The sequence below is a fragment of the Molossus molossus genome, unplaced genomic scaffold (genome assembly GCF_014108415.1).
Source record: "Molossus molossus isolate mMolMol1 unplaced genomic scaffold, mMolMol1.p scaffold_m16_p_2, whole genome shotgun sequence".
Lineage (NCBI taxonomy): Eukaryota > Metazoa > Chordata > Mammalia > Chiroptera > Molossidae > Molossus > Molossus molossus.
The window spans coordinates 68,533,243-68,549,293 of NW_023425355.1; the positions used below are offsets into that span (position 1 = coordinate 68,533,243).

Here is a 16,051-nt window from a genome sequence, read left to right on the forward strand (position 1 = left end):
TTAAGGAGCAAGGCTCTAGTAAGAAGAAAAAAAGTCAAGTACATAATTACAAGAGCAAGCGAGAACCAAGGCCATAAAAGAAGTACAGTAATAGCAGGGTTCAAAGGGGAAAATGATCACATCTAGTCATAGGGAATCATGAAGTGATTCATGAAGAAGATGGCATTGTATTGACAACGTGAAAGATGGGTAAGACAACAGCAGGCATAGATGAAAGGAAGTCAGATAGTCTATAAGCAGAGGCTTGGAGGCAGATGACTACAGGGTGCTTTCAGTCATGAGTTAATAGCCTGTTATGCTTAAGTAGAGGGCACACATTCCAAGGGGATAAGAGTGAGAGAAACTTAGCAGGACTCAGACATTTAATATGAGTATGAGATGTGTAAAAAGAGAAGTCAAGGACAATTTCAATTCTGGGTACCAGACAGAGATGCTAGCACCACAAACGTAGACTGTTGGAGAGAGGCAGATTTATGCAGATAGGAAAAGAAAATGATGGATTAATTTTTTGTCTCTGTTGAAAATGAAGCACTGGCAGGACTTCTGGGTGGAAACAGCCATCAGGCAACTGGGAAATACTGAACTGGAAAGCAAGGATGAGGTCAGGTTGGAAAGAGATATGGGAATCATTCGAAGAGCAAAGATAATGATGAAGTCATGGGAATGGATGTGGGAATGAACAGAGAAAGAACAGAAAGGGCAACGGATAAGTGCTACTGAAACACTTGCATCTATTAAGGAGTGGGATTAAGAGGGCAAACAAACAAAGACAGATTCAGCCTTTACTGTAGGAGGGGAACTCAAAGTAAAAATGTCACAAAAGTCAAAGGAGTGTGGGAATTTAAGTGAAATACTTTATATCCAGACCACATCCCCTCCCCTCATAATCCAATGAGTATACTGGAAAGAGCATGAGCTATGGACTGAGACAAAACTGGAGACAAATCCTGACTCCACCACTTACACAACCTTTGGGAAAATAAACCTTTCATCTGTAAAATGGAGATACCACCACCTACCTTTCAGGTTTGCTAGGTAGATCAAATGAGAGATTAAATACAAGCAACTAGCCCTGGCTGATGGACCAAAGAGCCAGCCATGTGTTCAATTCTTGGTCAAGGACATGTACCCGGGTTGCACCTTTGATCCCCGACCACGGCCAGCGTCGTGAGCAACCAATCGATTTGTCTCTTTCACAGCAATCTCTCTTTCTCTCTCTCTCTCTCTCTCTCTCTCTCTCTCTCTCCTCTCTCTCTTTCTCTTTCTTTCTCTCTCTCTCTCTCTCCCTCCCTCCCCTCCCTCCACTCTATCTAAAAATGTCAATGGAAAAATAACCTCGGGTGTGGATTAACAAATATATATGTGTGTGTGTGTGTGTGTGTGTATTTACACATATATATTTTTTACGTATATATGTAAAAATATATATATATATATAATATAAAATCAACTGGCACATAATAGGCACTCAGTAAATGGTGGTTTCCATGATCTTCTTTTTGGCCCTTCCAAACTATCCCATCAACCTGAAAGGGGCCTCAAAAAACCTATTGGAGAACAAGGAGTTTCAAGCTTACATTGAATGAAAGTAGAAACCCTGATAAAGGCAACCTATTAAAACAAAACAAACAAACAAAAATACAACAACAGGGAAAATAAAGAAAGCATTCATGCCAGAGAAACAGAAAATTATACAACCCTCTCCCACAACAACATTAAAAAAAAAAAAAAAAACATTACATCTCCATAGACACTTAAGAAAAGATCAGCCCAATTAAACAAGTATTTCTAGTATTTTCTTGGAATCACTTATTTCAGAGACTAGCCAGCAGGGCCCAGTCTGAAGTAGAATAAAGACCAGAGCTCCAAAACCTACACACTGTTACTGCTTTCATTCTTCAGGGTGTAGAGTGTTCCCCAGGGGTATGAACAGAGGAACCTCCATGTTGGAACCAGGCAGGTTGGTGGAACTAAAAATTTACAGAAACTTTATGAGTGGCTGCATGGTTTGTATGTAAGTACTTGAAAGCAAGGCTTTCATGATGCAAATGTAAATATGATTGTGAAAGACCACTCACTGTTAAGAGTAACAACTTTCAAATAATTTAAATAACACATAATTATTAATTATTGCTATCAAAAATCCTAGAAATCTGATCCCTTGATTCTAATGTATTTCTCTACATATAAATCCCCCCTCACTGTGTGTGTGTGTGTGTGTGTGTGTGTGTGTGTGTGTGTGGTAATACATTATCTTATTCGCAAAGTCTTGGACCATGGCAACATATACTCATACTTTCTCTTAATCAAGAGAGTTCTTGAAGGCTTTGGAAGTTTTTTGTTGTAATCACCAGATGTTGGCAAAATACATCTTAAGACATGTCACATGCAAAACCCTGGAAAACATCATCCACACTCATGACTTCCAACTTGAGCCTATATGCTGATGAATCCCAACTATGCTTCTGCTGAACTCCAGAAGAATACATAACCCTCTTTGCCAATTATCTAATCTGTACCCAGAGTTTCAGCTACTATTGAGATGCTGATAATGTCCAAGTATGTATCTGCAGCCCTGATTTCTCTCTTCTGTGATCTAAAACACAACCTCAACTACCTAGCGAACATTTCTGCCTCAATGATCAAAGGACCCCCTCAAACTCAACCTGTTCAAAATCTAATTATTTCACCCCTTAAAAATAGGTTCTCTAGCCCTGGCTAGTGTTGCCCAGTTGGTTGAGCATCGTCCCTGTGCACCAAAAGGTTGCCAGTCCGATTCCCAGTCAGGACACATGCACAGGATGCAGGCTCAATCCCTGGTCTGAATGCTTGCAGGAGGCACCCAATCAATGTTTCTCTCTCACATCAATGTCTCTCTCTCTCTCTCTCTCTCTCTCTCTCTCTCTCTCTCCCCCCTATCCCCCTCCCTCTATCTCCCTTAACATTCCTCTCTCTAAAAAATCAATAAAAACTTTTTTTTAAAAAAAGGTTACTCTTGTATTTCAATCACTTATTCAACAAATGCATACTGGGCACTTATTATGTGCCATAGTTCCACCATCCAGAAAAACTAGAAGTTCTAGACTCTCCCTTCTGTCCTCATATCCAGTCACCAAGTCATGTTTACTTTACTGCCTCTATTCTCTTAAATTTATCTTTTATTCTCCTATTTACTGCCCCATCTTTTCACCTACATTATTAAACCCACTGCTACCACTCACTCTACAGCAGCAGTTCTCAACCTGTGGGTCGCAACTCCTTTGGAGGTCAAATGACCCTTTCACAGGGGTCGCCTAAGACCATCGGAAAACAGGTATTTCTGATGGTCTTAGGAACCAAGACACCACTCCTCTATCCTCTATCTGTCTCCAGGCGGGTCCGCCCACATGCAGACACGCCCACATACAACCTGAGGAACTGTATGAAAGGGTCAGGGCATTAGGAAGGTTGAGAACCACTGCTCTAGTCATTCTCTGTACTGAATAACATTTTCTCTCCTTTAAATGTTTTTATGGATCCTCATCATCCTTGGATACAGCACAAGAAAATCCCTCAGCATTTCCTGCCTACTTCTCTAGTTCACCTTTCCTCCATTTTCCACACATCTGTGCTCCAACCAATCCAAACTATTCCAGTCCAACAAATGTGTCACTTTATCTCTTAGATTTGTACCTTTGCACATACCTAGGCTAACTAGGAATGTGCTAAAGGGAAGTAGGCATCCTTTCTCTATAGCTCAACAGCCCTCAAACCCCCCACAGCATGCCCAGCTCTATGGCACTCTCATCCTACTGCCTATACATCCATGATTTTCCTTATTTAGCTCCCTCCCTAGGCAGTGATTTTTATCTTATTCATCAGCTCTTAGCTCAGTACCTGACATATAAGCAGTGTTCAATAAATGTGGTTGAAGTAAAAAAATGAATAAAAGACTTTTAAATATTTATGCAGAGATAGCATATAAAGTTCACTATTGGTAGGTTCCTTTTCTGAGACTTCCGATGTTTTCCAAAACAGTTAAATGTAGTCCCCAATACAATCAGTCCATGAAACCTAACCTAGAAAGGGCCTCTTGGGTCACATTCCCATCTCTATGGAGCTTAACATGAAATGCTGCCAGTGCTAGGAGTAGTTTTCCAAAATGAGCTAAATTCACAGTTTGAGTTGACCATCACTACTTTAAGAAAGATCACATCTCTGTACTGAGGGAAATGATGGAACCTGATAAATTAGCAGTAACTCTATAATATCAGTGATAACAGCACTGTAACAATTTGGGGCAAATTTAACTGAAAATGGTTTATTTGAGGTCTGAAAGGCTGTACCTCCCAGCTCTTCCCAGTGTAAGTTAGGTTTATTCTCTAGGTTATGACCAGTATACATATATAGAGATATTACATGTATATATGTATAATGTACAAGTGTGTGTGTGTGTGTGTGTGTGTGTGTGTGTGTGTGTGTGTTGGAACTAGGCAGGTTGGTGGAACCTAGAACCTGCATATACGTTATGAGTGTATACTTTGTTTGTACCTAAGATATATGAAAGCAAGGCTTTCAGGACACAAATTTAGGGTATGATTGTGAAAGACCACCCACTACTTAAAAGTAACAATTAACAGCTTTCAAACAGTTTAAATAGCACATAATTATTCACTGTTGCTATCAAACTAAGAGAAATGTATATTTATACATATATAATTTATGAATATAAATATATAAAACGTATCCAAATACCACATTTAGATAAAGTTGCAGCTAAAAATGTCTCTTTACTTGACACATCCTCCTCAAGTTTCAATTCTGACAGAAGGGCAACAAGGCTCCCAGGGTCACAGAGAATAGATAAATAAGCTTTCACTCTACCATTCCTTCCTTCCTCAGTCTCTACTGCAGATCAACTTAGGCAATAATGCATTCAGAGAATCAGTAATTCTCTAGGTATATGCCATCCTAGGATCTCATTCAACAGTGATCAAGTCCTCTAGACTATGTCTTTAGCTGTTTATTCTTACATTCATTCCAAACATTATTAATAACTGTACAATCCAAACATGGCTCCTACATTCAACAAGCATAGGTCTGACAAAGGCTATGAATAAGCTATGTACTTCAAAAAAACATGGGTATTAAGTAAGAAGTACAGATAAAGTATTTCTGGGAACCAAATGCAACTAAGGCATATCTCTGTATTATCTCTGCACACATGCAAATTTCCATATTTAAATATTTTCCAAGTCCTTCTTCAGTCTGATATGTGCCAGTTAACTTTCTAATATATAGTAGAGTGAAGGCTTTTAATCTCCTTCTTGTGCCTGTCACGCTAACCCTCCCTCTTTTCACCAGATTTTCCTCAGCTTCAAAAATCCATTCCAAAAGTTTACAAACAGCAGTGGAGATTCCCAGGATTCCATGATACATACTATAAATACCTGTATGCAGAGTTTGGGAGAAAGGCATGCAGAACCATAATTAAGGAGGAAATTATCAAACAGAATTCTAATATTATTTTCAAATAAACATCATCTCTTTCTTTCTACCTTCTTTCTTATTTGGGCCTCTATCTGAAAGAAATCCCGATGGGTCGTCCCTAGCCAACTAATTTGAGTTTTCTCAGCTGACTTTAAGTTTGCCATAATGCATACAGAAATCAAAACTCTCATGAGACCCTTTATCCTACTCCAATAAAATTTCTATGGCTGAAAATCTACTTTGGGTTCTTTCTAAATACACATTTATAAAGTTCGATGTTATCGGTGAGAAACACAAAACACTGAGGGAAAATTTACATACATTCAGTATATGTTTCTGTAACTCACACCAAGTTGCATTATTTTCACAAACCTAAATAAAATGAAGATAAATATATGCATTTATGTATATGGGGATATGTTTAATTTATCTTGAAACTACTTAGAAGAGCCTTGTAAACAAGTACAGACTACTCACCTCTTGTAAAATCTGGATAGTCTACTTTTTCTAGGGAGTTACAGTGCAGTCAAATTACCTAAACCAAAGTCTTTTATCAGGTACCTATAGACAACAAATAGATTTTTAACCTGAAAAAAATAGTTACTTTTCTAGAAACCTTAGTTTATTAGTCAAAATGAATCAAGTATGAATCAAGTACCTAAATATTATTTTATGGGAATTTTACATTCATAATACATTTATAACTCCATTTATTCATATTCATTTAGTCTACAAATATTTATTGAGTATATATTAACTGTATCATGCACTGTGACAGACACTAGGAATACAAAGATAAGATCCAGCCCTTAACCTTAAGGAAATCACAGTCTAATAGGGATGTTATGAACATGTATATTGAAGATGTCATAATCAGGATTTATAATTTTCCAGTAATAAACTCATTTTCAAAAGGTAGACTCAAAAAGCCCAGTTAAAATTCTACTCTAAAAGTTTGCCTTATTCTGGATGTATAAGAAATAAATACACCCTGGCTGGTGTGGCTCAGTGGTTGAACATCAACCCTGTGCACCAAGAGGTCACCAGTTCCATTCCCGGTCAGGGCACATGCCTAGGTTGTGGGCCCAATCCCCAGTGGGGGGTATGCAGGAGGCAGCTGATCAATGTTTCTATCTCTCTCTCCCTTCCTCTCTCGCTAAAAAAATTAATAAAAACATTTTAAAAAGAAATAAATACATGCTTCATTGTGCATAGAAATTCTGAAAAATACAGAATATTCTCAAAAGCATCACTACTGGAGAATGTACATCTTTCAACTTTCAGATGGTGGATGGAATATAATGTGTGCAGGTTTCCTTTTTTTCCCCCTTTTATCGACTTTAGAGAGAGATGAAGAGAGAGGGTGAGAAATAGAAACATTGATGAGAGAGAATATCAACTGGCCGCCTCCTACATGCCCCCCACTGGGGATTGGGCCCATGACCTGGGCATGTGCCCCAACTGGGAATTGAACCAGCAACCTCTTGGTGTTTGGGTCGATGCTCAACCACTAAGCCACACCGGCCTGGCCAGGAGGTTTCTTTTATAATGGTTTTACCATCCTTGTCCCTTTTTGTTGCCATTTTCACTTGTATTTTATCTCCTTTCCTATCAATTATTTATCAATATAAGCCTATTAAGTATACTTCAAAGAGCTTAGTAGACTTACTAATCTAGAATATAAATACAATTTCAGCTACTAGAAGTACTTAACTGTTTGGAACACTGTTCATGCATTTTGACCTTAGAATTGACTTTTACTCATAAGGAAAAATACAAACTCTCAAGGCTTTATTAGCTACATACAAAGACACTCAAAAGTTAAAATGCCCTCCTTGTTAATCAATTTGGATTGGCTCAGTGGTCAGAACATCAGTCTGTGGACCAAAGGGTCATGGGGTCAATACTTGGTCAAAAGCAGGTACCTGGGTTGCAGGTTCGATCCCTGGTCCAGGTCAGGGTCATGCAGGAGGCAACCAACTGGTGTGTGTCTCTCATACTGATCTCTCTCTCTCTCTCTCCCCTCCCCTCCCCTCCCTTCCCCTCCCCTCCCCTCTATATTTAAAAAAATCAATGGAACAATATCCTCAGGTGAGGATTAACCATAAATAAATAAATAAATAAATGGCAGACAAGTATTTCCATTAACTGGCACTTAGATAATTGATCTTTAATTGGCCTAATTTGAAGAACCTAACTAAATCTTTACTTTGTGTATTCAACAAGGTATTCAAGTGAGACTATAATGTTCTAATGAGCATTTCACCTGCACACACCGCATTTCAAAACACATTTTCTCTGCTGATATGCCCATCTTCACCTTACTTTCTGAATCACATTCTCCCTATCATTACATCTCAGAAGGTAAATTACCTTTACTTTATGCTGTCTCTAAAGCCGGGCTGGGGCCCATGACTTGGATTCTATTTTCTGATGCTCACTTCTTAATGGAGTGCTATGGGATCCTGTTTCAAGCCAGACCATTTGCTATATATGGGCAGATGAGTAGGGATTGTTCTGCCCACACCTTCCATTAGACCCTAAATTACCAAAAACATCAACCCATTTACAAACTTGGCTGGAGTTTAATAGATGTTGGCTCCTGGTGTGGTCTCTTGATTTGAGCCTGTGCACAAATTCTGATCCCAGGTTACAGAAACCTTTGAGGTACTCCAACAGGTTATGCTTGTGTTATAGCTCAACTCCCAAATATGGTAATATCAACATTAGCAAGAAAGGTCTAGCTGACATTAAATCAGAGAGTTTAAGAGATGTCTTACAATGTATGTGCTATAATAATTGTTGTTCTTTAATGATACTAAGCCAGTCATAACAACATTGCTAATTTCAATTTGTTATTTGGGTACCCAACATTAATAAGCCCTGCCTAATGGTAACAGTCACCAGCTAACTGAAATAAGCCTGAATCTGTCTCTAGTCAAAATAGACATTGTAAAGTATGTGGGGTATGTCCACATACCCGAACAATATGCTACAAAAATTTGGATTTAGGTCTTTAAAGTAAGTAAGGTGACATATAGCTTAAAGTATTTGCGAGTTCACAGAGAATACATAATGATCTAGAAATTCTATTATTATAATTATTTACCAAATGCTCTATGGTACTCTTTGCAATGTGTTCAACGCTGCATCAAAAGAAGTGCTTTCCCTTTAAGAAGCTTATAATCTAAAACATACAAACAACCATATGCAGAAAAAAGCTAGAGATCAGAGTAAAAGGAAGCATTCACAAAATGTACAAATTCAGCACGCCAGAACTTTTCAGTTGAGCAATATGATCCCTAGTGAAATTCTTTCCAAATGATGTATGCACAAGTTACAAATGATTATCTTCAATTTTCTTGGAAATGAGTAATAAGATACCCCTTAAGACCCATGTTTTTATATATGCATCAAACACTAAAGTTGGTATGGTCATTGATAGCTGCCATTTAAGGAAAAAACATATTTTCTGTCTTGTCTCATAACAGACAAATTCAGGCCTCTTTTCTCCCAGGTTGGTAATAAGCAGCATTTTTCTAGGCTGCAATGAACAGCCAACATCACAACTCTAAAGATGGAAGTAACATAATGCTCAAAAATATTAAATCAAAATATTGGATACAACCTATCAGCCCATAAGTAAAAAAAAAAAAACATTGCAAAATTCACACCATCTGTAGCATCTAGCATCCATCAAAATCTTCTTATGCCTGTTTTTCCTAATGCTTACAAATGGAATTTGCTCCAAGAATTAAGAAAACTTTTTAAGATGGAGGTCCTATTAAGAGATTCCTCCCTATTTCCCTCGTCATTTCTTCAGTTCTTTTCCCTTGCCCAGGATGGCTATTGTGACCATTTCAGCCAATTTCCTGGAGGTATTTTCTAGCCCTTTTTAATCCTACAAGTTGCCTGAGAAGACTGTTTACTTGTATGCTCCCCCACTAGACTCTGAGTGCCCTGACAAAAGGGACTGTGTCTTACTCCTCTGATACCCCCAGCACCTAACACAGAGCCTGCCAAGGAGGAGGCAGTCTTGGACTTCTTTCAGGCCAAGATGCTCCAATGATCATCAGTCATCTCCTCAATCAGACTGAGGTGCCCCTCTAAGCACATCTTGGCACCAATCATCAGGGTTAACGAAATAAATCTATTCAGACATTTGAAAGAATTATCTATACCTTCCAAGCAGTCAGCAAGCAATAATACTTTTTCAAAATTTAAATAACCTGCTCACCCAAACTAGTGCAATCTCAGAGGAGGAAATACCTCCCACACCTCACTTATTCTCTCCCTGACATTAAGACTGCTAATTGCTTCAAACTAATTGGGGAACCACAGCTAGCAACCCAGATACAGTTGCTAGTTCTGACACTCTAAAAAAAAAAACAACAAAAAATACCAAACTCTGTTTCAAGAATGCTTATTTTTATTTTTATGTTGTTTCATCTATTTTGAGAAGCTCCAAGTCGATTTTGGCTCTTCAAGGCTGCCTTTTACCCATACAGGCATTTGGCCTTCTGGATTGGTTCTTGCACTTTCCAAGGCCCTTTAAGGCAAGATTCCTCAATCTTCTGGGAGTTGCAACACTTCCAGTTTGTTTTTCTCATTCCCATCCCTCCCCTTCACCATCACCCCCCCCCACAAAAGTGGTATATGGCATTCATAAAGTGAATTACACTTGATTTTTGTTTAGAGGAATTTTTTTCAGACTTCTGTAACATTCCCTAGAGACAATTGGAAACATCATTGTCTGATTACTAACTCACTTTCCTTGTCTAAAATTGTATCCATTCTTGATTGCGACTGTGGGTAGGTTAAGCAAAACAAAATAAACATCTAGATTTATGAGCTCATTGGCTTTTTTTTTTCTGAATTTTTCTAAATTAAATAAGGGCAAAAGAGCTGCACTGAAAGTCAGTTATATGGATTATTCTGCCAAATGCTAACTCTGTGTGCCTGGTTTCCATCTGTGGTGCTTTCCAAGTTACAAATCCTTTAAAAAAAAAAAGACTGGGCTATGAAAATATCTATGGATTTGGGGGACATGCTATTTAGAATCACTATCCTGTGCCTTTGAACACTCTAAAAGAAATGGGAACATGAGATTGTAAGGCTTTAGAGCAGCTTTGTGGAAGTCTGGTGTAGTCCTTCAGCATCAGTGATTTATTTTTTTAGGCTGGCTGATTTCAAATGCCATTTAGTCTCATCCATATTAGCATAAGAAATGTACCTTACCCATTCTAACCCAATTCTGCTAATGGCCGAAGTTAGCACTCAATTCCAAATGCTCCCCCTAAGTGAGACAGGACATTTCTCCTTATTGTGACCCAATCTCATTTTATCTAGAACAAAGAAAGCTTTAATGCAGTTAATACAGTAGAGCTGGTAAACTGAACATAGCTTAAAATATAGATGGAAAAAAATGATAAGCGGTCATCATGACGGTTCCTAACTCAAAAATTTTGCCGCTCTTTCAATTTCCAACCACTGATCTAACAATAGCAAACTACTAATTTATTCACTTTTAAATTATGCACTTGCCTTTGTATTCAGCCATTATTGTCTCTTAATACTGATGAGCTCTTTCCACATATGGACATTAGGATTTTCACCATGTTTTCCATAACTATAGTAACGATATTTGCTCAACTAAAATTCAGAACACATGATCTCATGCCAGGACAAAGTACTAGAAATCTGCACTGCCCCAGTAAATCCAGAATATATGGTAGCTGTATGGATATCACCATATTTGAATTTTGGCTTTGCTCCAAAGCAAGTCAGAACAGTGCCTGCCATGTGAAGGTGCTCAACACTGCATATGTTTTAAATGGAAGTGAAGTAGGGACTGTTGGGTTTATATGGCAAAAACCCTTGGAAAGCGATTTTTCCTACGGTGTTTGGGAAATACTAGTGGAAAATGATAAATTTAACAGTCCCTGTTCTCTATAGTATGGCCATGCTTAGGCCTGGAGTAAGGGAGGTAGGAAGGAGGGAGTGCAGGCCAAATCTCACACACGCAGTGTGTGGGCCCTCCCAATACTTTTATACAGATGCTGAAAAGAGGCAGGCAGCCAGAGAGTTGGGGGAGGGGAAGGGAGGAGGAGCGAGAGCCTGAGAGTGTGTGAAGGCGGCTGCTCAATCTGTATCTGCATTCCCTCTAGCCATTTTCTTCTTTTAAGTATGTTTACTCCCAGATTTCAAATCACCCAACCCCAACTCTGAACCCATTCATCTTGTGGGGGCTCATCCTGTGAAGACCATTTTTTACATTTTCACCAAAACATGTCCTCTGTCTTTAGCAATCTAATACCATGCACTTCTAAGAGAGAGATTTGCCTCTTGTTTCAGTTCTGTGTAACTGCCCCCTTACAGCTGCACACACCCACGTTATGTTATTGACACTTAACAGTAGGAAAGGTAGTTCTACCCTTGTTTAGAGTGAAGTTCTGTAAAGCAATATTTAACAAATGGGCAAATGCATTCAGTCACCAAGTAGGGTGACCAATTACCTTTACAACTAAACAGCATGCTCGCTTGGCTCTTTATCCACCTAGAGAAAAGGCCGAGGGCGCACTAACTGTCTAGGTAACCTCCCGCTAGTGAATGCTGGCTGGCAGCGCCCACAGGGCGCGCATCACACTCACAACTTGGTCCAACCATCAGGCCCGCTTCTCTGACTTGTTGAGCGCCAAAAACTATGTTTGAGTGAGGGCGACTTCGGTATCCCTCAGAAGCAGGAGACCCGCGCCTCAATGATGGTTCACGAAGAGACCCTGGAGGCCACAAACGTCTTAAAGTTTTTGAATACTACCCACCGTTTCTTCAGAGCGCACCTCTAATAAATTAACCTTTTTGAAACCGACTCATCTTACCCGCATTGTCAGTGTAGCAACTTGTCCTGATGAAATTATAGGCTTTTAGGAGTCCAACTGCGGGATAGTCAATCACACAAGGCCATTAATATTCAAATGTTGACAGCAGCAGCCCTCAGCTAAGGTTAAAATATGCCCTGCACAACGCGACCTGATAGTGTGGAACAAAAGGCAGGCGTTCAGAAACTTTCCTCAACCTAAAATCATCTCCCCTTCAGGGTCCAGCCCGTCAAAAATGCTGATGAATTTGAGAGGGGGAGGAGTTATATCATCTTTGGACTCCTGCTCCCTGGGCCAGCAGCACCATTTTTGAAACGATTTTACCAACCTAGAGAAGGGACGCTGTTTAAGGAAAAAGCTCAGTCCTCCTCATTTGGGGGACCCTCCACCTCAAAAGTTTCCCTCTGTGTGTCTTTACCTGCCATTGCGGATTCGAAGACCTGTCCTCAACTTTGCCTGCACTTGGGCCGGCGAGCTCGGGAACTCAGGCTTTGGGAAGGAGGGCCTGGGAGGCAGGTTGAGGAAAGAATGGCCGGAGCCGAGGACAAGCAAAGGCTGAAATTTCGGCACGTAAGTGCGAGCGAGGGTGACAAATTCCCAAGGCACCGGTTCAGATGTGAGGCGCCAGTTCGCAAAGGCCTGGGGAGCCAGCTTCCACCTTCCCGCCCTCCCCCCAAAATGGGCGCTCCGGAACAGGCCATCCCAGCCAATCCTCCCACTCGCACCTTCCCTGACAGCAGGAGTATAGGGAATGAGGCCACGGTCTACACACATTTTTCTTCCTCCCTTGGGAGACCTGGTCGGCCCGGGCACAGCGACCACTCCCAGGTGCCCAGTAGCAGGGCACACGACCATGGCCCCATGGGGCTAGAGCACGACGGGTACCACCACCATGCGCCCCCAGGGTCTTGGCTAGACGCGGCGAACCTGTGAGGGACTTCTCACCTGGCACGGGGGTTTCAGGCACCCACTTGAGTCCGGGCTGCAGTCTCTGGAAAAAAGAGCGAACCTGGTGACAGGTGGCGTCCGGTGGCGGGGGTGGAGGCTGCGCCTGTCCCGGGCAGTCCAAACTGAGCAGCATCGCCACCACCAAGCACGCGGTGCGCACAGTCCCTGCCATCCTGCTGGGCGGGGAACGAGGGGAGCGCGGGAGAGTGGTGGCGGGGACAAGAGCAGTTCCAGGAAGCGGCAAGCCTGGCAGTGGCCGGAGGAACGGGAGACCTACCGCTACCCAGCCGCTGCAAAAGTTTCCTCGCAGCTACCTGGGCGCTGGGCGCTGGGCGCTGGGCGCTGGGCGAGGGCGGGAACGCTGGGCTGCACCGGCCGGGCGAGGTCGGCAGGGGCGGGGCGGGGCGGGGCGGGGCGAAACCAATTGCGCGGCCAAGGGGCGGTGGCAAGTCTGCGAGTGCAGGGCGCTGGGCTGCGGGGACTGCTGGGGCCCCGCGGCGCGGGGACCGACGGAGGCGGCAAGAGAGGAGGACGCTGAGCGCGTGTAATGGCTCCTGGCAGCCCGACCCCGCTGCCCGCTCTCCGTCGCCGCTCTACACAGGGCGCTCTGGCACAACTACTGCAGAGGGGCTGCAGGCTCCAGCGTGCTGATTGGCTTCCCAGCAGCCGTCCCCTCTGACTGGCTCTGGGAGAAGTTCCCCAACCTTACTCCTCCTTCCCGCTGCTCATTGGCCTGCTGCCTGGAGGAGGATTTTTGCAACCTCTCCATCCTTCCTTGGGGTGCGTCGTGGTTCCTTGTTTAAGTGCCCCCCTCTCTGCTTCGGCACTGGTCTCCTCTCAGCCTGGTCCAGCTCGTCTCTGGCTACCAGAGCCACACAAGCTCTTTCTCCTCCGCACATAATCCACCCCCCCTTCCTGATCTCCAAGGAGCTTCCCTCGAAAGGTTTTCTCCTCGCAGCTACTGCTGGGTTCACAAGCCCAACCTACAAATAGTCACAAACCGAGGCAACTGGAGCTCGCTGGCGGATTCACAACCTGCCTCATCTTTGAATACTGTACCTAAAAAGTCTGAAAGCCTATGGGGCTTACTAGGTTTGATTCAGTAAAACCAAAGTCGGAGATAGCATCTGATCCCAGGATGTTAAAAGGATCTGTCTCCTGCAAGATAGTCCCAGGTGATCCTTCATGAAGCAAAGCATAACGGGTGACAACAAAATAACCTGGGGCTTAAAGCCAGTCTAACTCATTAGAAAATCATTTACACAGCAAATTCGGTGAGCCAGAACTAGCCTGTTTCATAGGTGAAATAGAAGGCTGAAAGTTCTCCTACACTCAAATCTCCATGTCTGCTGCTTAAAGTTTACCATTAGAAATCCAGTTATTTGAAAAGCAAATAATTCTCAGAAGAGGAATGCATTTAGCCATTACTTATATACTCCTAAGTAGGGATCTTTAACCCCTGTATTTATTTATTTATTTATTTTGTGATTCACACACACTCACCTTAGCACATAGTAGAAACTCGGTATTTGTATAATTAAATGATTTAACACCTCAGTGTGAATTAGTTTATCATCTGATTGTGTTGTTTCTGATCTAAGTGAGAGTGGGTTTTGATAAGTAAAGAAAAGGGAGAGCCTCCACACCAGGCATTATCCACGAAGTGCTAGGTCAGGGGAGAAGGAGGTTATTTGCCAAAACGTGTGGCGGAGAAGAGAGGCCAAGGAAGGGGATGGTCGCTGAGGAGCTCATTTGTTCAGTAGCAAATATTTGAATTCTTACTATGTACCAGACACTGTGAGACACAAACAGACAATGGGGATACAAAGATTAACCTATGGTATCTGACTTCAAAGAGTTACAAGTCTAATGGGAAAGATAAGCAAACAGAAAAATGTTAACAGCATGTGGTAAGTGCTAACATAAAGGTAAAGGGGGTGAGAGGGTGGGTCTGAGAAATCTTCCCAGAAGAGACTGTACCCTAAATTCAGGTTTGAAAGTCCCGCAGGAGTTGAGGTGAGAAAAGAAGATGGGAGGAAGGGTGCCAAGGGAAAAGAAGCAGTGTAAGCAAAGACTAAGAGAAAAGAGGAGAGCCTGGCATGGCCCAGATGGAGGGTGGTAGGTTTCAGGCTGCAGATTTAGAACAGCTAAAGCTGCAGAGGTAAATGATGCATAGTTTTGAAGCCATCCGAAGGAGTCTGGGGAACTAGTTAGAGAAATTTTATGTAGAAGAGTGGCATGACCATGTTTGCCTTATGAAAAGATCTCTCTAGCAACAATGTGGAGAAAGGCTTGGGGAAAGAAGAAAGTTGAAAGCTGGTTAAGAGGCTATGAAAATAATCCAGACAAGAAATGAGAAAGGCCTGTGGCAGAGGAGATTTGGAAGGAAAAAAAACTACCAGCAGTATTTAGGAGATAAAATTAAAAGGGACTAGTGAGTTAGTGAATGTGGGGGATGGGAGAGAAGGAGTCAGGGTGGAGGACTCATTCATTCTTTTTTCAACAAACATTTGAGTGCCGCCTGTGTATCTGGCATTCTTCTCCTACTTCATAATTTTGCCTGGGGCTAGGCCTGCTCCTGCATTGAACATTTGACAAATGACATATCCACTTTAAAAGAAATACCAATTAAGAGTCATAATTTGGCTGGTGAGTTTGATATGTTCCACCTGTGGAGCCCTGTGACCAAAGGGCAGATTGGAAGGCAAGCATTGATTGAATTTCATGACCCTGCAGAGGAAGACATGACCTCCCAT

General features: G+C 41.9%; 1 protein-coding gene across 1 annotated transcript in view; it reads right to left on the reverse strand.

The window, feature by feature from the left end:
• GPC3 (glypican 3) overlaps positions 1–13,617 on the reverse strand; it is an 827,003-nt gene extending 813,386 nt beyond the window's left edge. The window contains exon 1 of the mRNA XM_036271345.1: positions 13,293–13,617. Within this exon, the coding sequence (XP_036127238.1) occupies positions 13,293–13,467 (175 nt within the window). The 5' untranslated portion in view covers positions 13,468–13,617. The remainder of the gene's footprint in view (positions 1–13,292) is intronic.
• Positions 13,618–16,051: the final 2,434 nt, after the last annotated feature.